Raw genomic sequence first — 24491 nt, 5'->3', positions numbered from 1 at the left:
AGAAGCAGCTCATGACAGCTTCAGAGTCTCTTTTATAGTATACTTCATTTAATTGGGACACCTGCCAGGGAAGTGACATGGCCCAATAGCAAGTGGTAGATGCTGCTGTTTTACTGTGTCAGGTATCATACGTTTCACTGAATGAGGACAGAGCCAGCCAATGCAAAATGCTAAGAAGTATTTAACCCTAATATATAAGTAGTTGTGAAATTCTAAAACCCAATCCTATAACTGAAGTTATTAATTAAAGACTGCAGGTTTATTTAGTACATTGTTTTCTCCGCCCTAACTGAAGTATGAAATGGCTCCTTCTCTTACTAGGGATTAGAGGACATGCTAGGACAGGGGTGGGCAAACTTTTTGGCCCAAGGGCCACATCGGGGAATAGAAATTGTGTGGCAGGCCATGAATGCTCACAAAATTGGGGTTAGGGTGCAGGAGGGGCTGCGGGCTCTGGGATGGGGCTCGGGATGAGAGGTTTGGGGTGCAGGCAGGTGCTCTGGGCTGGGATTGAGGGGTTTGGAGAGCGGGAGGGGGCTCAGGGCTGAGGCAGGGGGTTGGGGCGTGGAAAGAGGCTCAGGGGGTGCAGGCTCTGAGCAGTGCATCCCTTCCTCAAGCAGCTCCTGGAAGCAGTGGCATGTCCCTTCTCTGGCTACCACGCGGGGGTGCAGCCAGACAGCTCTAAGCTCTGCCCCATTCGCAGACAATGCCCCTGCAGCTCCCACTGGAGTGGGGCCACGCTGCAGCTTCCAGGGGCCGCATGGTGCAGCCCCTGACTCAGCACCCTGGCTGGAGTGCCAGAGTGGGGCTGAGCTGTGTGGTACGGCCCCAACCCAGCGCCCCAGACGGAGTGGGGCCAGACTGCTGGTGCTGCCCCTGACCCAGCACCCTGGCTGAAGCAGGGCCAAGCCACGTGGTCCGGCCCCTGACCCAGCAGCCTGGCTGGAGAGGGGCTGAGCCGCATGGTCCAGCCGCTGACCCAGCGCCCCAACCGGAGTACAGCCAGGCCACTGGTGCTGCCTCCGACCTGGAGCGCGGCCAAGGTGCGTGGTATGACCTCCAACCCAACACCCTGGCTGGAGCGGGGCCAGGCCATGTGGTGTGGCCCCCAACGTAGCATCCCAGCCGGAGCAGGGCCGGGCTGTGTAGTGTGGCCCCTGACCCAGCGCCCTGGCTGGAGTGGGACCAAGCTCCATGGTCCGGCTCCCAACCCAGCGCCCTGGCCGGAGCACCAGAGCAGGGCCGAGCCACATGGTGCAGCTCGCAGGCCGGATCTGGCCCATGGGCAGTAGTTTGCCTACCCCTGCATTAGGACATGGCTTAATTAAAATACTGTGTTACAGTTTCTACAGCAGTTTTTACAACGATCAAATTGCTTTGAAGTACTATAAACTATTCCCAACCCAAAAGAAGATTCACTCTGGATTTTAGAAGTTCAACAGGCATAAAATTAATTCCTCTAGAAAATGCCTTAGAACAAAAGTTAGTTTAAAAAAAAAAAAAAAAGCACAAGCTTTAGAAAAATAGGGAAACCAAAGTTAAAGTTCTACTTAAACGATGAACACCTCTCTCTCTCCTTCAGGTGCTCATCATTTTAGCATCTGAGCACCTCACAATCTTTAATATATTTATCCTCAACATCCTGTGAGGTATGGAAGTGCTACTGTTCACAATTTACAGGTGGGAAACTGAGACAGAGACTGAGTGACTTGCCCAAATCACAGAAGGAGTCTGTGGCAGAGCAGAGAATTCAACTCAGGTCTCTCGAGTCCCAAGCTATTTACTAGCCATTGGGCCAGTCCGCCACAGAATATTCCAAGGAGTGGAATTGCTCAGATAAGGGAAGCCAAACAACCTGAACTTCACCCCTCTACCACCTCCAATGTATCTTCCCCATTTCTTTCTCTTCAGACCTACTTGGTAAGGTGTAAGTCTGACAGATAGCACCCTCCAGCCACACCGGGCTCCCCAGCACCAGTTTTATGGGTTGACAGTTTCACCCATTAAATTACCAACACCACTTTCTGCAGCACTCTGTGCCTTCCCTGGAAGTCTCCGGTCCAATTCTAACTGACTGGTCCTAAGTTTTAGGAGGCCCAGTGAGAAACGGTGTGCAGTGATTCATCCAGCATCTGCAGCTTCTCTCTGTTGGGCTCTAATTATCCCCTTAGACCCACAAGCTGTAAGAGACTTCAAAACTGGCACTACCCATTCAAAGGCAGATCTCCTGACAATGGGGAAAGCTGTTGACAGACCAAGACAGCTGACAACACTGTGGCTTTCAAAAGGTCAGCATCCTGTAGCACCTAGAGGTAATACTGCCTGTTCATTTTAGGATATCAAAACCAGAGATAACGGTGGAGGCCATTGCAGACAATGACACACTAGGGAGACAAGTTTCTTTCAAAGCAGAAAGGAACAACAATAGCTAATGATTAGCAATTTCTCCAGTTACTGGTTTAATCAGAAACCTTTACTACTCTGCAAGAAATAAAGGCATTCACTCTTAAGCACTTTTTTCTATCTGTTTCAGTGTAGTTTTCATTGGACAGTTCCTTAATCAAATCAGCTGTGCAGAGCATACTACGCAAAAAAGGTCTCAAAATAATGCCCAGCTGTTCATAGAACATACTAGAGCAGCCTTGCTCCTGGGTGAGGGTGTGCCAGCACAATCTGTGCTTTGTTCAAGTACTCCTCTCCCACATACAGGGCTTCCTAATAAATTATTCACTTAACATCCCTCGCTGCTATGCAAGTTACTCCCTGCCACCTAGACGTTCTGTGCTAGCTTCATTGCCATGACAGTACATGGGATATGAACTGAGCAGCTGGAGTTTAATTCTGCCAGGCAGTTTTGTAGGTTCCCTCTACCCTTCCTAAGGGCTGCTCTGCAGTTCATATGCAGCCAGAGGATCTCTCCCCATTACTCCTTCCTCTACTGTCAAAGCTCCATGCCGCAGTTGCCACCCTTCAGATGATTAGAAATAGGGATGTAAATATCCATTTAAAAAGTTAACCTTTTAAATGTTTAAAATGATGACATTTAATTGGTTAACTGATTAAAGGGAGAGGGGGCTTGAGGCCGCTGTGCCTGGGGGCTGCTTGCTTCGGCCGGCCCGCGCAGCTGGGGGTTAACAGTTAGGGTCAGTTAACCAGTGAGACTAATGCTTACTGTTTAACCATTATAGTACTTTACATCCATACTTAGAAGCGCTCAATAACACTGGTCCCTAATTGGGCCTTTGCCTGGTGACTGAGGGAGCTGTCTCTGCAGCATTCCCAGCCCCCTGCCATGAAAAGAGACTGAAAATGAAGTCTTGAGTCTCCTGCATAACAGTGTGATCAACATTAGGCCAGCTGCCTTTCTCTCTCAGGGCATCACAAACAGGGTACAAAGTCTACATCACAGCGACTATAACTACTTGTGAACATAGAGTCTAGGAATGAGCATTTAATGAGCATGTTGCAGTTCTGAACATATTGAAAACGGAGACAGGCATGAGCTTTGGAACTGAGGCATCTGAGCAGCAGGCGGTTTAACTGATGACAGTAATACACCACTGGAAGAAAGTAAATCCAAACTCATTTGAAGTTCTTACTCAGATCATGTGTAATGATGGCATATAAGCCAGCACAACCCACACATCACAGCCTACAAACAATCAGTCACTAATATGCAACTTGTGAATTTTGGGATTCTGGAATCCATACACAGATTTTCATAGTAATTTTACTAACGCTGTAAAGCACATAAAATGCAAGGTAGTTGGGTGGCTGGGCCAACTATATATGATTGTATGGCCAACTTCATCCCAAAAGAGCACCAAAGAAGTACCTGAGTCACCTGGATAGCAAGATGTAGTCACCCAAGAGCAATCCACAACAAGAATGTGTCCCTGAAGGACCAGGAAGTTTTAGGTGGGGGAAAAAGGGGATTTAAAAAATAAAGCATGCTGCAGATTCCAACAGGATTTCAGTGCAGCAGTACCATACTGTTGGAATGGGAGAGTCTGCTTAGTGCGTGGTGAAGGTCTAGAACCAGCCAACCCACTTATCAAAAATTCTGCCATTAGAAACTTCAGTCTAGTAAACTACTCTTGCCCTTTGAGCTGCATCTTTGGGAACCAGCACAAGCACTTACCCACAGGGCTCCTGGAAGTAGGTGGTGTCAGTGTGACGATCCAGAGCCAGTTTTGTGTATGCTGTGTCTCCCCGGGAGAAGTCAGAGGTGAAATACCACATTCTACCATAGATGGTCTCCCTGGAAGAGAAAAGACAGGATCTGATCAGGTGTACATCACAGAGAGGCCAGTAAACACAACTGGTGTGGCACAGATTGCTTTAGGGAACATCCCAGATGTTTTCATAAGTGTATCTGTCACCATCCCCCACAGTGTATAAGTTTAGAAAGTCAGAATATCGTGTGCTGCATATTTTATAATATACATTAAGTGACTTTCATTACTAATGTCTCAAGTGAAGGGGCTTCCTCTACTATAAGTGTTCAATCCCCCTCTCTCATAACAGAGCTCCAACCTCTCCTGCGTAACCCCCACAGCCTTTGAAGTCTCATAACCAACAGCCTCAAGCAGATGAACGGATCTCCTCTTTCAGCATTCCTATAAAATCAACAAAAGCCTCACTCCTGAGTCATGAGAGGCATTCCCACAGTCTGAAGATGCTGACCCTCGCACAGCACATCCTCCCTTCCACCCACCTCCTCTGGGATTGTACAGAATCCCTGCTTGAGTTTCAAGGCCCCTCGACTTTCCCATCCGACACCCACTCTCCAAGCCTTGAACTGTGGGGAAGGAAGATGACCAGCAGTGGAGGAAATCAGCTGAAGACAAGCAAACTGTAGTGGCAGAAGGCTGAAAAACACTCAGCCCTAGATCCTCAAAGGTATATAGGTACCTAACTCCCAGTGAAATCAAAGGGAGTTAGGCACCTACATACCTTTGAGGATCTGAGTCTCGGGTGCCACAGTAATGAGGCCTATAAGTACCGAGCTAGATAACACATATAGGACTTCCTTGGGAACCCATCAATGCCACTCCTTAACCAGCATGACAAGAGTGGCAATTCCATGATGTAAGTCTCTGCATTGCTGATGGCCTGGGGCATGTAAGCTGTTTCTACAGCACTCAGTTTGGAGACAGCCTGAAATTCAAACCCAGGCTAGAACAGTGGGGTTTTTTTTGTTTTGTTATACACTTGAAAATATCTTTCCCACACTTCTCCTTTCGAGCCAACTACAGATTTTTTTTTCATTTTTCTAGCTCCCAGGCCCAAGGCTGCCCTCCCAACCCTTCATATCAAAACAGGAAATCTCTCTCCTAGTGAAGCTCAAATCTTCCCAGTCCAGCACTTACTCATTGCTCTGCACATTAGCACAACAGTGGCCAGATGCTGCCTATGCAGCTCCATGATGCCATAATCCTAGCTTTAATAAGGAGGTGGGGCCCGTGGAAATGGCAGGTTCTACAGTGCAATCTTCCATCTTGAATCAAATGGCCTGGCCAAACAGACTGCAGATCCCAGTATGTAATACTTCACCTTGACTGGAGTTATATTCTGGGATCGGGGGTAAGAAAAGGCTGCACCTTCATACTAAAGAGAGAGACTACAATCTGCTCATTATGTGCGTGGCCCTTGGAGCTCCTAGAAAGTTGCATGTGGCCTTCCTTAGAGCACCTCTAGTTACCTGATCAAGCTGATCCTCTCTGCTAAGATTTCCGTGTCCTCTTTGGTCGGGGGGACGTTTTCTACAAAAGCAATGCCATACAGCAGGAAGTTTTGTAGGAATTCTTTCAGCCCCTCTTTTGTCTCCAGGAAGTTCTGGCAGTCCACGGAGGGCACCTGGGCTTGCTGATAGATCTCAGCATTCCAGAGAATTCGAGGATGCATGACCTGCTGCTTCTGACCCTCATAGCTGTTCTTCACCAGCCACTCTAACCCATACCTGGTCACATGACCATCTGGCCCTGTGATAAAATAGAAAGCGTTGTTGCCACTGGAGCTTTGGGGTGATCAGCAAGTTAAAACATGGGACTGGGATGTAGTTGTCATTCTATAATTCTGTCTAGCAACAGCTTCTTACTGTGGAATTAGATTTTTCTTGGACAAGTTACATGAAGAAGTTATCTTTGAAGTTACAGTGAGAAAGTGAGCCTTTGATACACCACATTGCTGTTTCATATTTCAGTGCACCTGGCGGCTCCTTTAGTTGCATTACAAATTCCAGTTCCCAACTACATTACTTTTATTTTAGTCTTAGGGCTCCATATTCTGGCCATCTCCCCAGGTGTGACGTGGTGCCTTAATCAAAGTTCAGAACAGAATGCATCAGTTTTGCAGTCCTATAACCTGAAATCAGATCAATTAAAACCCCCTAGACAGTACAGAGTGGTAATGCACTAGGAATCAGGCACTGGTAGCACAGGAATGGCCTGAATAAACTACTGAGCTCCAATGGGACAAATCTACAATCACTCCTCAGAGCAAGAAAAAAAGTGACAAGCTGTGGAGCAGAGAACAACTAGTAGAAGATAAAGTAGGAGACAGGAGTTCTGATCAGACCCTCACATTAAGGGGGAAAATGTAAAAGAGAGGAAGTTGCTTATCTTCTAATGTATTGTTTGAGTGTCTGCATTTTCTCTTGTTCAAACAAAACATATTTTGGGAAAAAGGGAAACAGAGCTTTAGATTCTGAGGGAATGTTTATAACTACAGCACAGGCTAGAACCACACTGTTCTCAAATCATCTGTTCACAGCTAGGTCTTTTCCCAAAACAGCACTTAATCCAGAGATAAGCCTGGACTTCTCCAGGAAATGTAATAAAAATGTAAGCCCTTTACTGTGCTCATCAGCACTCTTTGCCACAGCAGGATCGCCTTACCATCAGCCCAAGAATGTAAGCTAAAGAGCACCCATAGGGCACTGGGAAATCTTTACCATATGCCTATATTCATTTCTTACATTCATTTAGATTTATTTATTTTTTTGAGTGGGGGAAAAAAGGGCACCATTTGTTTTGTGATTACGAAGGTTTGATTTTGTGCTATTTAAAAAAATATGCTTTAAAAAGTCACCTCTCTGAATTTTATTTTACTTGTTAAAAAAGAACACCCAAGAGAAAAGAAAAAAATTATTTTGAACTTTGTTTACTTTGTACAATGACTACACACAAAGTGCTGTCAAGCTGAAATGTTTTCCTATTTGTGTGAGCTTTTTAACACAAACAATAGAGGACAGCAACAATATATAGGGGAAAAAATGCTTCTCAATCACAGGAATAGGCAGGGGACTGAGGTAGTGTGTGGGACCTGAACCGTTTCTGAAATAGACTAGGTTTCTAACTGATATTGTTTCTTAAAGACTAAATCAGCAATTCAGCTCTCGCAAACCACTGTGTAACAAGTTGTCAGTGTGCATGCAAAAAAATGCAAAACAATGAGACTGTGTCTAAACAGAGAAGCTTACTACTAGAGTTATAGTGCTATGACTCCCTGTGTGGACACACTTACTATGGGTAGGTCTATACTGCACTTTTGTCAGTAAAACTTCTCAGACCAGGGTGTGGAGAAAAAAAAAAAAAGTCACCCAAAAGTTTTACCCATGAAAAGCACCTGTGTGGACTGTGCTTTGTCGGCTGTGCCACTGTAAGGTACACAATGTAGACATAGTCTAAAAGAGTGCCTTTTTCTGATTTAGCTTATGTCGCTTTGGCAGTGGTATAAACTAAACTGGAAAGAGGCACTCTTGTAGGAGTAGAGATTTATAATTATGCCACTATATCACTATGACTATAGCAGTATAGCTATGCCAGTAAATTTCCTCATACAGACAAGCCCCAAGTTTCAGATCTCCACTAGTGAGAAACAGTTTTTTAGACACATTGAAAACAAACTGAGTTTCCTTTTCAGTTAAAAGCAACACAACCCTGGAAATGATTTAAGGCATGTGCTGACTGTAGAAAGCACCTAGGGACATCTCGCAGAATGACAATGTTTACCATGGCTGCAGCTAGGCCCCTTCATAACATTTAGTGCAGACTCCCTTGACTTACATGTTAGAAAGAGCGTGGTCTCATCCACTCGGACAGTCTTTGGTTTGATGCACAGATCCACACTAGCTGTGTCTAGGCTGCGCTGGTTGGTCTTGGTGTTGTAGCAGGATGCAGAGCGGCAGTGATCACGCAACCACACGTAATCAAAGCGCATCAGGGTCTCTGCATACCTGAGCTCTGGGGAAATAGATAGTTAAAAAGAGTCCTTAGTCAAACAAGTTAAAACTAAGGATTTGTCTACATTGCAGCTGGGAGGTGTAATCCCCACTTAGCTAGACATACATGTAAGCATTGTGCAAACTAGCACACCAAAAACAGCAGAGTGGCCACAGCGGCCCAAGTACATATCAAGGATTTCAGACTTGGGCAGCTAGCCTGAGCTGTCGTGGCCACACTGCTATTTTTAGTATGCTAGCTTTATCAGAGCTAGCAGATTTATGTCCACCTGAGCTGGGAATTACACCTCCCAGCTGCCATGTAGATTTACCCCAAAAGGCTAAGAACCCCACCTGTAAAGGCCCACTTGCAGCAACTATAAAGTCTGTTAGTATTTACCCTCAAACCACTGCACACACACTATCTACTGCCAAGGCGTGTTGTGAATATTAGGCAAGTGTTACTTTAACCAGGGCCTAATATTCTATAGGTTGTTCAATTCTCACTGAGCCCAGAGGTCCCCTGCTGCGACACTGCTGGGAAGGAAGACTGCAGCCTTAGCCATGCTGGCCATGTACCTAGGCAGTTACTTATTCCTGTCTTCCCTATTCCTTGACAGACCAGACTATTTCATTCCCTTTGCAGAAGTGCTGTCCAGAAACCATCTGAGGTAAGATGCTCCCTTCAGGATGGCTGAAACCATATTGCTAACTGGCAACTGTATAGAAATACAGAAAGAGGAAAAAGTCCAGCCAAATAGGATAGGTATAAATCAACAGGCCCATCTGAACACAATGAAAACCACCAGTGCACTGGCACTAAGCTTGACAGTGAAATATTCCTTGACCCACAGCATGGCAGGGTGCTTTTGTCTTTCTCTCATCCCCAAACAGCTTAACCTGTCTCAGCCAGCTCTGATAGCTTTAAGAATGTCTTTGTGTAAGAGGAGAGTCCCTCCCCCTCTAGTCCAGCTTGGCTTTTGAAATCCAAGTATTCAGATCCATATGCAATTGGGCATTGCATCATGCTTTGGACCAAAGGTATCTTAAATACTGGGCAATTTCCTTTAATTATATACTTAAAAAGAGACGCTTTCAAATAGAAAGGTCCCCTAAACTAGCCTCATTTGTAGGGCCCTACCAAATTCACAGCCATGAAAAATGCATCATGGACCGTGAAATCTGGTCTCCCTCCTTGAAGTCTGGTCCTGTGTGTGCTTTTATCTTGTATTGTACAGATTTCATAGGGGAGACCAGCATTTCTCAAATTGGGAGTCTTGACCCAAAAGGGAGTTGCAGGGGGGGTTGCAAGGTTATTTTAGAGGGGGAGGGGGTCGTTGTATTGCCACTCTTACTTCTGTACTGCCTTTAGAGCTGGGAGGCTGGACAGTGGCAGCTGTTGGCAGATTCTCAGCTCTGAAGACAGCAGCCCGCCAGCACCAGTACAGAAGTAAGCGTGGCAATACCATACCATACCATGCCATGCCACCCTTACTTTTGCGCTACTGACTTCAGAGGTGGGCGGCCAGAAAGTGGTGGCTGCTGACTGAGGGACCAGCAGTGCAGAAGTAAGAGTGGAAATACCATACCATGCCATCCTTACTTCTGCGCTGCTGCTGATGGCAGCTCTGCCTTCAGAGCTGGACTCCAGCTGTCTAGCTCTGAAGGCAGCGCTGCTGCCTGCAGCAACGCAGAAGTAACGTTAGCAGTACTGCAACCTCCCCTACAATAACCCTTTGCAATCAGCCCACAACTCCTTTTTGGGTCAGGATCCCTACAACTACAACACTGTGAAATTTCAGATTTAAATAGCTGAAATCATGACATTTACTATTTTTAAATCCTATGATTGTGAAATTGACCAAAATGGACCATGAAGTTGGTAGAGCCCTACTCATTTGATATGCCCAAGGTATATCTTGACATGGTGACTGTACGTATCCTCGTGGATTGCGCTGAAAGGCTACACATGGATAGTGAATTGCCTTCAGGTAACAAACAGAGCAGAAATTAGCCAAGAAGTATCAGATATCATTCAACACTGGAGCTATTGGGGGTTATTAACTGGTCTGTCAGCTCCTTACCAGTCTGTTTGTCTGACAAGGGGCTGAAGTGGCTTGCTCAAAGCCACGCAGCAAGTCAAGGTTGAGATGGGATTAGAACTCTGCCTTAGCCTGCTAGACTCGGCTGCCTCAAAACCATTAGGGCATGAAGATGACCTGGTCCCATATGTCCCTGAAAATACCAAACCAAACCTCTAAACCAGAGGTGGGCAAACTACGGCCTGCAGGACCTTCCTGCCTGGCTCCCGAGCTCCTGGCCCGGGAAGCTAGCCCCTGGCCCTCCCCTGCTGTTCTCCTTCCCCCACAGCCTCTGGGCAGTGGGACTGCAAGCTTCTGGGGCAGTGCAGCTGCAGAGCTCAGCCTGACCCGGTGCTCTGTGCTGCATGGTGGCGACGGCATGGCCTGGCTCCAGCCGGGTGATGTGGCTGTAGTGCCGCCAGCCACCAGTGCTCCAGGCAGTACAGTAATGGCGCAGGGAGCGGAGGGGTTGGATAGAGGGCAGCGGAGTTGGGGGGGGGGCAGGGGTCGGGAACAGAGAGGCTGAGTGGGGGCAGGGATCTCGGGGGGGCAGTCAGGAATGAGAGGAGGGGTTGGATGGGTGGCGAGGGGCAGGGTTTCTCAGAACAATCAGGGAACAGAGAAAAGAGCTAGTTGGATGGGGCAGGGATCCCAGAGGGGCCATCAGGAATGAGAGGAGGGATTGGATGGGGCAGCAGGAGGCAGTCAGGGGTCAGGGAGTGGGGTGGGGGTGGATGGAACAGGAGTCCCACGGGGCCCATCAGGGAACGGGGGGGCTGGATGGGGCAGGAGTCATGGGGGGGTGGTGGATAAGGGGGAGGGCCAGGCCATGACCCCTTCCCCTAACTAGCCCTCCATACAATTCCCGAAACCTAATGCAGCTCTCAGGCCAAAAAGTCTGCCCGCCTCCAAAACCATATAGTAAGAGGGCTGTGATCTGACTCTACTCTCACTTACACTAGAGGAAATTAAGAGTGACTTGACTGAAGGAGCACCAGAACTGTAAAGCACGATCAGAAAAGGCTGCCTCCCACCCGACCCATACTGAGATGTGGACACACACCAACACACGTGCATGCGCATACACTCTCTCCCCTTACCTAAATGATCACCATGTAATTGCCAGGCACAGTTCAGAGACGCTGGGGCCATATGGTGCCAACGGGATACAGCAAGGAGGCTCTTTCTGTAACGGGGCTGCCATGATATTTGGTGTCCACTGCCTCTATTCAGCAGGCACCGGGTGCTGGAGAATAGATGTGTCAACCTATGGCACCACATACTGGGGAAATTCAAGAGGAAGGAGAGACACCAGTGTTACTATGGCTGGTTCTATGTTACTATCTATTTTTATTACAGAGGTGGCGCTCAGGGCAAAGATAGGGCCAACCCAAAATAGTTTACAGTCAATGTTACTGACAAAGCACAACCGCTAGATGAAAGACAAGCATGGGGAGGTGAAAGTAACAGTAACAGGAGCAAGTTTAGGTGAAGCCTGGCAGTGCGCCCAAAGGAGCACTGAGTTGTTTCAAGTTACATAGAATCCACCAAGTTCTTTAGTTCAAACCAGCAAGTGACCCCTGCCCTACACTATCTACATAGGCATCAGTTGTACAGTGAGAATAATTTAACATGCTTTAGGTTTTTAATTAATACATTTTTTTAATAAGGGGCTTTATTGCTGAACTTTGAATACTACTACTACATTCTCTCAATTACTACACAGCCAGGCAGGTTTCTAAGTTTAAATCAGAACCCACCCAGCTCTTCTGTGGCAGCAGGAATCCACACCTGTTTTATAACAACACTGACAGGGCACCCATCACAGTGATATCTGGGTGCCCTTTACCCTGCTTTCAATCAAGAGCTTTAGATCAATAATATTAAATACAGGAATGTTTGGAAAATATAACTGCATCAAGCAGGAGATGGAGACCACAGAAAATGATTTTTATCTGTTTCATTTTAATTCTCATTTTGGGTGTTTCCCTCATCATTTTATCAATCAGAAAAGAAGGTTTACCCTAACTCTGCTCTGATTCGCCATACCTTTCTATTCTTCTGAACACGAAGCCTGATCTCATTTCCAGCATCTCCACTTAAGGCTTTACTTGCTCATGGACATCCAGATGCTGGTAAGAACAGCAGCAATACAGAGGCTGCAAGTTTCCAAAGACCAGATCCTCAAAGGTATGTAAGTACCTAACTCTCATTGGATCCTTTGAGGATCTGGGTCTAAGACTTTATCTGCTAAGCAGAGGAAGTAACTAGATTAATCTCTCTGAATAACACTTGCCAGTCTTAACAGCAAACAGAATGGCCTTTGTAAAATGGAAGTTGTTTGAGATTACAGAATTCTAAGGTTAGAATATCAGTAAAATGATTAATTGAACTCAGTCCATAAATTATTCACAGACAATAGGAAAACAATCAGGAAGTTGCTAATTCTGGTGGTTACTAAAACCTAACAATACCTCTTAAGCAGGCTGCAAGCAAGCAGACTGTTTTGCTAATCATCTGCTTTCATCTTAGAATCAAAGCTTTTTGGCTCAACATTGGAGAGGGTGGGGCAGAAGGAAGGCAGAGAAAAGTATGCTGCTGCCTTACAGGCCTGTGGCTTGGGACAAGTGCGTTTGAACCACTGAATTATCACCTTAAGTGCCCAAGCGTGAAAGATATTGAAAATTTGCATGCACCATCACTCCTAGTACCAAAGTCAGCATCTACATCATTCCTGTATTAGGTGATACCATGGTTCAGAAATCACAGCAGACTGGCCAATGTTAAGTTTTTAAATGCTGTCCAATGTACACCAGTTGAAGAAAAAAAAGGGGGGGGGGTCCAGATTAATTGCACTTCGGATACTTTTCATCCAAGGAGCACTTTACAAACAACGACTAACTATTCTTCCCCTGCCTCTGAGAAGTATTCCCATTTTACAGTTGGGGAAACTGGGGCACAAGCAGGTCACTGTGAAGCAGAGACTACAACCTAGGAGCCCTCTGAATCCAACTCCCTTGCTCTGACCATCCGATAATGCTCCCTCCTACATAAAATTAATTAGTGAATCAGATATTTGTTTCAATCCTAAGTACCCAACATTCCCTAGAGCCAGGTGCCACAGGAAGGCCTTGTCTAAATGAACACTAGTTTGTGGCAAGCTGGAGTGTAAATCTAGCCTGAAGTAGGCTGTCTGCTGTCGTGCACTAGGTATCCATGCAGACCCTGTTGCCACACACAGTTTTGTAGTGTGCTTTAATTTATGCTGCTTGATATGGGAGTAGATCAATATGCACGAGGGGACTTTTAGTGAGTGGCAGCAGGATTCACATGGACACTCAGTGCCCAGCAGGCTAGTACAGGTAGACCAACACCCCAGCTTGGTCTGAAAACTAAGTGTTTGTTTAAACAAGCTCTGAGACAGTGCAATGGCTACACATGAAAGTAAGTTAGCCAGGTCTCATTCTAGTCCCTAATTATTCACTTCACAGTGTCTAGTAGCTGCTCAAGAGAAACTGGGGCCAGAATAGCAAGACATAGTGCTGCAGCTCAGGAATAAGGTGCCCTGGCAGAGCCGGCTGAGGAAAGATGACAGTGCCTGCTTTTCCACCGTTAGGGTCTAGCCAGCAACAGTCAATCGTTTTTGTGGACAAACTTCATACTTCTAACATCAGCAGCCCTAAAAAGAGAATTAGCCAAATTGAGTGAAAAACCTTTACAATAATAAAACAGCAAACAAGTCTTCAAAAGATGCTACCTTGAGCTCAGCAGTTAACTACATGATATTTATAAAATTTACAAATCCAAACTGTATTACCTACTATTGTACACACTGAACCTGAGACGATATCCCTGAGACTCTCTTAAAAAAAAAAATATCGAGAGAGAGTTTTTGCTCCTTAGATCTGTTTTGCATAAAACAGGGCTAACAGAAACAGCTTAACCAAGAATTGGATTGCTTCAGATTACAAATGGGTAGTGCTGTAGATGAGATACACACTTCTATATTACTTGTCAGTTATAAACTAGTGCAGAAGAGGGACAAAAATTACCTACCTAATGTAAGGATAAAGTATCTCATGCTTTGATATCAAAGTATCAAATAAATAAGACCAAATGTATTCAGGTCTGAAACACTCTGCAAAGACGACACAAACTTTCATCTTGGTGAGCTGTAAACTAGACTGCCGGTCAAAAGGCTAATTTTAGCTAATAACTTCAATGAAGTTCAACTAGTGTGTTAAGAAAAAGCCCAGTCTAGCTCAACACCATACCATGCATTTGGTATTTCACGACAACCTCTCTTTTCATACTATATGTTAAAGAGCACAGAGGTTCATTTCAGCATTTGGTGCATCCACAAGTTTAGCTGAAAGAAAACCACAGGGTCTATATACATTTCTATACAGAACACAAAATAGAAAGATCGCTGCTACAAATCTGTTAAGAAAACAACCTCTACCGTTGGGAGCTTGAATTGTAGTTATCTGGTTCCACACACAATCCTTTTATTTCCTTCCTCTTTCAGTATCAAAGGTTGCCAGAGAATAAAAACATTTAGTGGGTAAATGATCTGCTTATCTAATCCAATCAGAATCATACTGTGTTTCTCCTCTGTTGGCAGGAGTCAGTCACTGCAATAAGTGCATTCTGTGTATTTCATTCAAGTCTCAGTTATGGATATTAAAACTAAAAAGAGAATTTGAGAAGCTGAAACCAAAAATCCATATACTAGAGAGCATTTACATTTACCTTGGGTGCCAGTTTAATGAATCCTGACTGAAAGCAGCAGGTTAGACCTGTCCTCATTAAAATTAGCCATTTAGACAACTAAATTTTCTTGTATTCAGCTTACCTTTATACTGTTGACCTTTAAGTTGTCCACATTACAGCTAGATCTAGTTATCAATGCAGAGAAGTACAATGGCTTGAGGCGTCAAGACAAAGTCCCTCAAGATTCAATAACAAGTGGGTAGGTGGAAGCAGCAGCTAAACCATCTCAGCCTGAATCCAAATGATCAGAGGAGTTTGAGATGGGAGAGATGTATTGGATCATCAAGCCCATCCCTTTACCAGCGCAGGACAGAGTTGTACACAGAGAACTTAAGATATTGTTTTACTTTATTTATCCAAAAGGCCAAGAATAACAGGAGTGAGAAAGACAGAAACATGTCAATAGAATCTTAACCCAAGACTCAGGGTGGGAGGGAGAGACTACTAGGGAAGCGAATGCAAAAGAATGAAAAAATTAAACATACCAGCACCACTGCTTATTTAGGTTTTCAAGAAAAAAAACACCATAGCACAGCCTTCTGGAGAAAGGAGTAAAAAAACATGTTTGTTGCTATGGGAGGCATAGGGACTACAGCTGCAAGTAACAGAATAGTTTCTCTGCATAGGATACAAAAAGAACTTACAGTGAGTGAGATCAGATGGTCTTTCAGTTCATTTATTAAAGTGCTTTCAGTTCCCATTTCAAGGAAAGAAAAATATTGAGCAAAGGAAGTTAGTTAGGATCCAAGTATTTTAATCAATACAAGGAGATTTTTTTTTTTTTGGTAGAGTATTAAATGAATCTGTGGTCTCTATCCAGTTTTTAGCGAGCAGATCATCATCATCATCATCATCATCATCATCATCCCCCCACATTATACCTGGCACTACCTGGGAAAGAGGATTTCTTATTCCAGTGCTGTTAATCCAGCACCATTTAACAACACAACATTTACTCATAATCAGTTGGCCTGCAAACTCTTGTTCTAATTTGCTGAATGGCACATATCTATTCCTCCTTTGATTAAGCCTTTATTTTCTTACAAGCTTCCAACTAAAACCAAATGACTTGTTCATGTAGGAAATAGGACAGAATTTCAGTATTGCAACCAACAATCATCATCATCATCTTTTAAAAAGCAAACTGTTCCCCTAAGCAGCCTGAGAAAATGTATATTGTCTGCAAGTCTCAGTCAGGACAAATATTTGGTGCTGGTTGCCCGGAGACACAGTTGCATCTTTAATCTAGAATTTCTGTGCTGCTTTAGAAAATGCAACCAACCATCCTGAGGCTGCACTATTAGAGTTAAAATAACTTTTGTGAAGAGAATACTGATTAGACAGGGATAATGCCGAAGGCTGATAAGGAGATGCCTCCTGTAGGAAAGTTACCATTCAATGCCAGGGGTAAATGAGAGAGTTATTAAAACTATACCAAGCACTGAAAGTCTAATCATAAACCAAGTGAAATAACTGATAGGTACATAAAACCCAGTGATGATGGGTGTCTGAAATTACATGGATGCTCATAATGCATTTCCTATAGTAACATATCAGCAGTTTTAAGGATTTACGGAGAACATGTTACACCACACAAGTACCACTTATAAAAATAAATAAATAAATAAATAAATAAATAAACCCACCACAAGCGGTGGATAACACTCTTGTATCAACCTATATTATTTTCTCTGCTAAGAAGCAATCGTCCAGATTTATTCCACTACACTGCAGCAGCAGGCAGTTTTCCACACTGGATCTCTGCTATGACAAATCCCCACTCCCCTTCCCCCCACAATTAAGGTAATGTCAACAGTTAAGTAGCTAATAAAAGACATCAGGAGGCAATGTCAGCTTTGAATTAATTTAGCTAGAAATGAAAGCCGTAAACCAAATACCTGGTGTTTAACGCTGACTGCTTGAGACAAGACCCACCTTGCAGTAATTGTATTGACAGAACAAGAAGCAATGGTCTCAAGTTGCAGTGCAGGAGGTCTAGGTTGGATATAAGGAAACACTATTTCACTAGGAGGGTGGTGAAACACTAGAATAGGTTACCTAGGGAGGTGTTTACAGAAGGGAAAGCCTTGGCTGGGATGATTTAGCTGGGGGTTGGTCCTGCATTGAGCAGGGGATTGGACTAGATGACCTCTTGAGGTCTCTTCCAACCCTAATTTTCTATGATTCTATGAAATCTCCCAACTCTTAACTCATTTGTATCAATACTTTCATCTGCTTCTTTTTAAAAGACCATAGCACATCATTCTTTCTGTAATTCTCTTTTCCAGCAGACTAACCAACCCTCTTTTTATCACCCCCACACATGATCACATTTACAATACTTCGTTCAAATGGTCCAATTTAACATGGTTCTATTTTTGCTGGGTCTGTACTCTGACACTAATTAAGCCTGGGCTAAATGCAGGAAGGCTAGCTCTCAACATATCAGAGGTGTACTGCCACCTGCTGGAGAAGAGGTAAAAATAGTGCCCTCCCCCTTTATAAACTATCAATGACAGAAGCATAGAGAAACCTATTGTAATTCACGGATCAATAACATTTGAAGTAATAATCCCTGTGTGAATTTTGGGTCAAACCATAATAGACAAAATTGCACTAACATGGGTTTGAACTGTAGTGAAGACAGGGCCAAAATTTATCTGGGTCTAGGGTATTTTGATAAATGCAAATCAGAGCAGACCCAGCAAACTGAAAATTCTTGCCTAGTTTGTACGTGTATGTTTTTTCCATTATTTCTTCTACAAAGGCAAATATTTAACTTTCTTATAAAGCTAAAGTGTCTTCAGCACTAAAGTTTTATATCACACATCAACATATACTCAGGGTTTGATTAAAAGAAGCAAATAAAATACCCCAAATATTTTAAAATTCTGCATGCTGTCATAGAAGTTATTTTGTTATAGCCAGAAGAGCTAATAATCAGACACCCTACTGGACTAGAATCAATGTATAACTGAGTAGAGAGTTCATATGTAATCTAGTGGCAGCATATTCTAGTGGACTAAGTTTTGGACCAGAACTATGAACACAACACTTAACATCTCTGTTTCAGCTTTCCCTTCTGTAAACGGGGATAATAATTACCTAATTCTTAAAGGTGCTGGCAGGATTAAAGTTTGTATAACATGTTGAGGGTATTAAATGCTATGTAAGTGCTAAGTATTAGATAACACTGTTCCCAGTGGGTGAAGAGATGATAATATTGAATGGGAAAAGGCCTCCCCACCCACTGAACCGATGTAGATGCCCCTCCATTAGATCTGACTAACAGTAGGGCAACACACATGCACCCTATGCAAGTCGGTTGTTTTGATAAAACAGATGTTATCAGGAAGCTGCCAAAAGTCTTTTGAGAGTTCAGCTCCCTCCCTAACTGCTGGCACTCCTGCCTCCATAGCCAGTTATGGCTAACTAACCAAACAGCATCATCTGAGCAATTGTTGCCAAAAAGTCATGGCTTCCACTGGAAAAAAAGGTCAAGCCACCCTTTTCCCACACATCTCTTCCCCACAGACCATCATCACCCACAGAGAACAGGCTGAGTCTCCCTTTCACGTCTACTGAATGTTATTCTTTCAAATTAAGGAATCTTTTAAACAGATATTAAGAAGACCAGGATAATGTACTTTTGATCTAAGCAACATGGGATGATCCTGGAGTAAGTCATAGTCTACAGAGACATCAGATACTTATCCACATCCCCTAAGAATCATTTGGCCGATAGTCTGGAAATTGCTAGTGTTCTAAGGATTAAAAATCCTCCAGTGAATCAATCCCAATTTAAAACAGAAACAGATTGCTGAAACAATCTGTTTCAACACCTAAACCAAATTTGTGTACCAAGTGTGCTATTATTCAAAGTTAGAAAGTAGCTTTGTCTGGATTTAGGTGGTCTATCAATCAGATAGTTCAAAGGTCAGCTCCCTTTCCCACCCTAAAGTTTAGTCCAGTAAATGGGGTACAGGACATCAGGGCAAAATGTATAAATCTAGTTTTGACAGGTTAGTCCATCTAAAGCAGCAGTACTGTGTAAAATCACCTGAGATGGCTGGAGGTAGAAAGATCAGCCATTCTCTCTCATCCCTACAACCCTTTCACTAGTTCACAGAACCAGTTATACAAAAATTACAACACACCACACTGGGCTCAAGACAGTACACAGAGTGTTTCTCCAATAACTTTAGAGCAGCAATAAAACACTAAGATAGCTGCTCTTACACTTTGGGAAAGCAGTTTTACTAGAGAAATTGAAGTCTACACACATGAAAACTGGAGCTGGACAGGGGAAAAATCAAACGGTTACTAACGTTTCCCCTTCAAGATGTGTTGCACATGTCCATTCCAATTTAGATATGTGCACACCCTGAGCACAGCTATCGGAAATTTTTCCCCTATTGGTATCTGTCGGCTTGGCTCTAGCGCCCGCTGGTGCAGCGTGCTCATAGCGCTGGTACAGGGGGGCCCCCGCCGAGCCTGCGCTCCTCAGTTACTTCTTACCGACCACTCCGAGAATGGGGCTGGTGGATGGGTCTTAGAATGGACATGTGCAACACATGTCGAAGAAAAACAGTTACGGAAAAGTTAGTAACCATTTTTTCTTCTTTGAGTGTTTGCACATGTCCATTCTGATTTAGGTGACTCACAAGCTGTAGCATCGGAGGTGGGCTCTGAGTTGAGGGGCAAGCCAACTGTAGTACTGTTCGGCCGAATTGCACATGGTCTATTGCCTGCTGAGTAATGGCATAATGAGCTGAAAATGTACGTACTGAGGACCAGGTTACTGCTCTGCAGACATCCTGAATGGGGACCTGAGTCAGAAAGGCCACTGATGAGGCCCAAGACCTTGTTGAATGAGTTGTGAAGTTTGGTGGAGGGGGAATGTCTGTGTGGTCATAGCAAGCTCAGATACAAGATGTTACCCATGACGAGATCCTCTGAACAGAAATGGGAAGACCTTTCATCCTTTTAGCTATCACCATGAAGAGCTGTGGGGTTTTGTGGAATGGCTTGGTCTTTTCAATACAGAACACTTATGACGTTATTGATATAAACTGGGACCATATAGAACATGGGTTGTAACCAAGGTCCTGTAGTGGCACCAAATCCTATGTAAAGGGGGTCATATAAGGTGTCTAAGACCAAGTTATGAGTTACTGGTTATGATTATGCCATCTGTATGTCTGTATCATTTTGTAGTTGAAGTTATAAGTAGTGGCTCTACACTGTCTATATTTCAAACTTGTGCTGTGTTACTGGGAGAGATCCCAGACAAGTTGGTGTCAGCTCTGTTTAGCCTGCTTGATGGCCCATTAAGGACCATCACCTACACAATTGTCCCATTGAGAGAAGGCAGTTATGCCCTGTGACTCAGCAGAGTGTGCAGAAACTGGCCCATGTGACTGCAAACTCCGTTTTGCTGTAATTTTCCACAGTAAGCACAAAAAAGTGTTCTTACACCTGGAAGTGCCTATATAAGGCTGATGCCTCATCTCCATCTGGTCTTCAATCCTGCTTCTTACCTCTGGAGGGACTTTGCTACAAACAGAAGCTCTGCACAAAGGACTGAATAACCCATCCCAGCAGGGGATGCTCCAGAGACTTGATTTGAACCTGCAGTTTACTCCATCACTGCTACAAGCCTGAACTAAGAACTTTGCCATTACTGTATGTAATTGATTCCATTTAACCAATTCTAGCTCTCATTTCTACCTTTTTCCCTTTATGAATAAACCTTTAGATTTAAGATTCTAAAGGATTGGCAACAGCGTGATTTGTGGGTAAGATCTGATGTGTATATTGACCTGGGTCTGGGGCTTGGTCCTTTGGGATCAAGAGAACCTTTTTCTTTTACTGGGGTGTTGGGTTTCATAACCATTCATCCCTAGGACGGGTGGCACTGGTGGTGATACTGGGAGACTGGAGTGTCTAAGGAAATTGCTTGTGTGACTTGTGGTTAGCCAGTGGGGTGAAACCGAAGTCATTTTTGTCTCGCTGGTTTGGTTTGCCTTAGAGGTGGAAAACCCCCAGCCTAGGGCTGTAATTGCCCTGTTTAAGCAATTGGTCCAGAATTGGCACTCTCAGTTGGGTCCTGCCAGAACCACATCGTCACAACACCAAAACCCACCTAACATCCAGAGAGTGCAAGCATTGTTCCTCCCCATTAATATGCAGTTTAGGATAAAAAATTGGCAAAAATATGGGTTGGTTGTAGTGAAACTGGGACACCACCTTAGGAAGGAAGCTCAGGTGTGCACGTAACTGCGCCTTGTCCTTAAAGAAGACTCTATAAGGAGGTTCTTCAGTGAGGGCTTGGCTCTGACACCCTCCTGGCCAATATGATTGTCACTAAGAAAGCTACCTTCCATGAAAGGTGAAGTAGTGAACATGTTGCTAGTGGCTCGAAGGGTGGTCCCATCAATTTTGAAAGGACAAGATTCAAATCCCATGGGGGGGATTGGCTTCCTCACTTGAGGGAATACCCTCTCCACGCCTTTAAGGAAGCAGATTACCATCTTATGAGAAAAGACCAATCTATTGCCTATCTTCAGGTGGAACGTGGAGATAGCTGCCAGGTGGACCCTGATCAAAGAGAGGGCCAAGCCCTGCTCCTTCAGGGATAGAAGATAGTCCAAGATGAGTTGTAAGAGAGTTTCTAGAGGCGACATTCCACATTGTGAAAACTGCACAGAGAAACACTTCCACTTGGTGCAATAAGCCACCCTCGTGGAGGGTTTCCTGCTGCCTAGGAGGACTTTATAGACCTGCTCCAAAAAGGCTCGGTCATTGGATTTAGCCATGAAAACTCCATGCTTTCAGAAGCAAGGAGCCAAGGTTTCGGTGGAGCAGATGCCTGTGGTCCTGGCAAATCAGGTCTGGGTGGAGCGGAAGTGTAACCGATGTCTCCACGGACAGTTGAACTAGTATTGTATACCACTGCTGCCTGGGCCAAGCTGGAGCTATTAGGATGATTCAGACCTGATCCTGTCTGATCTTTGTCAGCATCTTGTGAATCAATGGAGCGGGTGGAAAGGCATAACACAGACCATGTCAGCAGGAAGGCATCTGTGATGGATCCTGGGCTGTGACTCTTCAGGAAGCAGAACTGTTGACACTTCCTGTGGGCACTGTTAGCAAACAGATCTATCTGGAGATAACCTCACCGGTGGAAGAGGTCCCATGTGACATTTGGATGAAAGGATCACTTGTGGTGAGCAGAAAAGAACCTGCTGAGGTGATCTGCGAGGTGATTCTGTACCCCTGGTAGATAAGAAAAATACAGCTTGATTGCATGAGTGATGCAGAAATCCCATAGACTGATTGCCTCCTGACACAGAGGGGATGAACGGGCTCCGCCTTGCCTATTGATGTAATACATGGCTGACGTATTGTCTGTGAGAACCAAAACTGTCTTGTTTGTAATATGAGGCAGGAACGTCTGGCAAGCTAGGCAGACCACCCGGAGTTCCCTGATCTTGATATGGAGCCATAGCTCCTCCTTGTGTTCTGAGATGACTTAGATGGGCTCCCCAACCTAGTGCTGAGGTGTCGGAGACCAGATGTACAGATGGTTGGGGCCTTGCAAAGGGTACTCCCTTGCATAATACTCTGCGGTCCAGCAAAAAACTTGAGGGAGTCAAGGCCTGAGGCAGCACTGTGAGGACCCTGTCCAGTTGGTGCCTGGACAGGGAGTACGATGAGCTCAGCCAAACCTGGAGAGGTCCGAGTCTCAGCCTCGCGTGTCGTATTACATATGTGCAGGAAGCCAAGTGACCGAGAAGGCTCAAGCATAGTCTGACTGTTGTGATGGGGTGTGACTGAAGGGAACAAGTAAATTGCCTGGAAACATTCCTCTGGGAGACAGACCTTTGCCAACATTCAGTTGATAAGAGCCCCGATGAACTCTATTCTTTGAACAGGTGTTAGAGTTGATTTCTGTATGTTTATAACGAGGCCCAGGTCCCAAAAGGTTGACTGTATAATGGCAATGTCAGAGTGTAATTCTGCTGGGACCGGCCTTTGATAAGCTAGTCATCCAGGTACAGGAAGACAGGAACTCTTCTTTTCCTTAGGAACACTGCTACCACTGCCATAGATTTGGTAAAGACCTGCCAGGCAACTGAAAGGCCAAACAGGAGGCCAGTGAAGTGATAATGCCCCTGATTCATCACAAAAATCTCAAAAATCATTTGTGACCTTGGAATATTGAAATATGAAAATATTAGTCCTTCAAATCGAGGGCAGCATACCAGTCCCCTGGATCCAGCAACAGAATGATGAATGCCAAGGAGACTATACAGAACATTAGCTTTTTGAGGTAACGATTGAGCTTGGTCAGGTCTAGGCTTGGCCTCAGGCCTCCCTTGGCTTTGGGAATCAGGAAGTAACTTGAATAGAACTCCTTTCCCCTTAGCTGACCTGGAACCTCTTCTGTGGCTCCCATCCAAAGGAGGGATTGCACCTTCTGCTCTAGCAGAGGCTTGTGAGAAGGTTCCCTGAAGAGGGCTGGGAACGGGGGGGGGGGGGTTGGGGTGGGGTTACACACGGGAAAATGTAGAAAGAAACTGGAGGATATACTCCATGTAGTAAGAAGAGGGTCTGAAACGTGAAGTCTGAACTAGAGTAACGGTCAAAACTTTCCTGAAGCATAGTCAAGTTGTGAGCAAGAGGCAGGCCCTGCTCTCAGAATTTGGCAAGCACAGGGCTAATATTGCAAAAATGCATATTCCTAAGAGATGCTCGGCACAGAGTACTCAAGCAAGCACATTCCAGAAGGGTGGTACCAGAACACCTCGATACCAGCACATTAGCCAAAGATAACAGGAATACACTGACCCATCCTAAAGATAAGGTCAGGATAACAGCAAGATGGATAGAAATGTTTTGATCAAACCAACATGTACAAGGAAATGGGTGGCATCCTGATATATCAGGGGCAATATGTAACTTGTTTGTATTGATGTACAAAGATGTATCTCAGAGGGAGTGTCTTTGGCCAGCCTAGGGAGCAGTGGAATGTCCCACCACTGACTGAGCTGCATCCATTGTCAAGGACATATATGTATTAGTGGTCCGGTAGAGTCTGCATGATACTAGCACCATATTGTGTCGACAATAAACCTGGCCGGGTACCGTTGTATCTTCATACCTTAACGGATTTTGTGGTCTTTGAGCAGTTTGCTCAAGGTCTGCTGTGTTAACTGTCTGCACAGAGCTGGGACAGCAAACAAGGAGAACAAACGCAGCCAAACATCTAACCACACCCTAACTCTACTGTGTTTAAAACCCAGCGGTTTGAAGTAACCCATTTCCAGGCCTTGAGGAAGTTGGTAAGGCAGTCGGAAAAGATGGGGAATAGATCCTGAGATTGAGGGGCTAGTATGTCATCCTCGAGA

The 24491-nt window shown here is 44.7% G+C and overlaps 1 protein-coding gene across 5 annotated transcripts in view; it reads right to left on the bottom strand.

Annotated features, from left to right (window-relative positions):
• TMLHE (trimethyllysine hydroxylase, epsilon) overlaps positions 1 to 24491 on the bottom strand; it is a 38804-nt gene that overhangs the window by 6613 nt on the left and 7700 nt on the right. For 3 of the 5 annotated variants that reach the window (XM_030574686.1, XM_030574685.1, XM_030574687.1), the window contains 4 exons: positions 11406 to 11587; positions 8070 to 8246; positions 5705 to 5984; positions 4142 to 4261 (listed from right to left, as the gene is read on the bottom strand). In XM_030574686.1, coding sequence (XP_030430546.1) covers positions 4142 to 4261; positions 5705 to 5984; positions 8070 to 8246; positions 11406 to 11587 — 759 coding nt within the window. Of the gene's footprint in view, positions 1 to 4141; positions 4262 to 5704; positions 5985 to 8069; positions 8247 to 11405; positions 11588 to 15160; positions 15369 to 24491 lie in introns of those variants that run through there. The other 2 variants (XM_030574689.1, XM_030574690.1) reach the window with 2 other exon arrangements.

Source organism: Gopherus evgoodei, chromosome 9, assembly GCF_007399415.2.
Source record: "Gopherus evgoodei ecotype Sinaloan lineage chromosome 9, rGopEvg1_v1.p, whole genome shotgun sequence".
Lineage (NCBI taxonomy): Eukaryota > Metazoa > Chordata > Testudines > Testudinidae > Gopherus > Gopherus evgoodei.
Note: the sequence above shows the minus strand (reverse complement) of the source record. Positions and strands in the feature narration are given on the sequence as shown.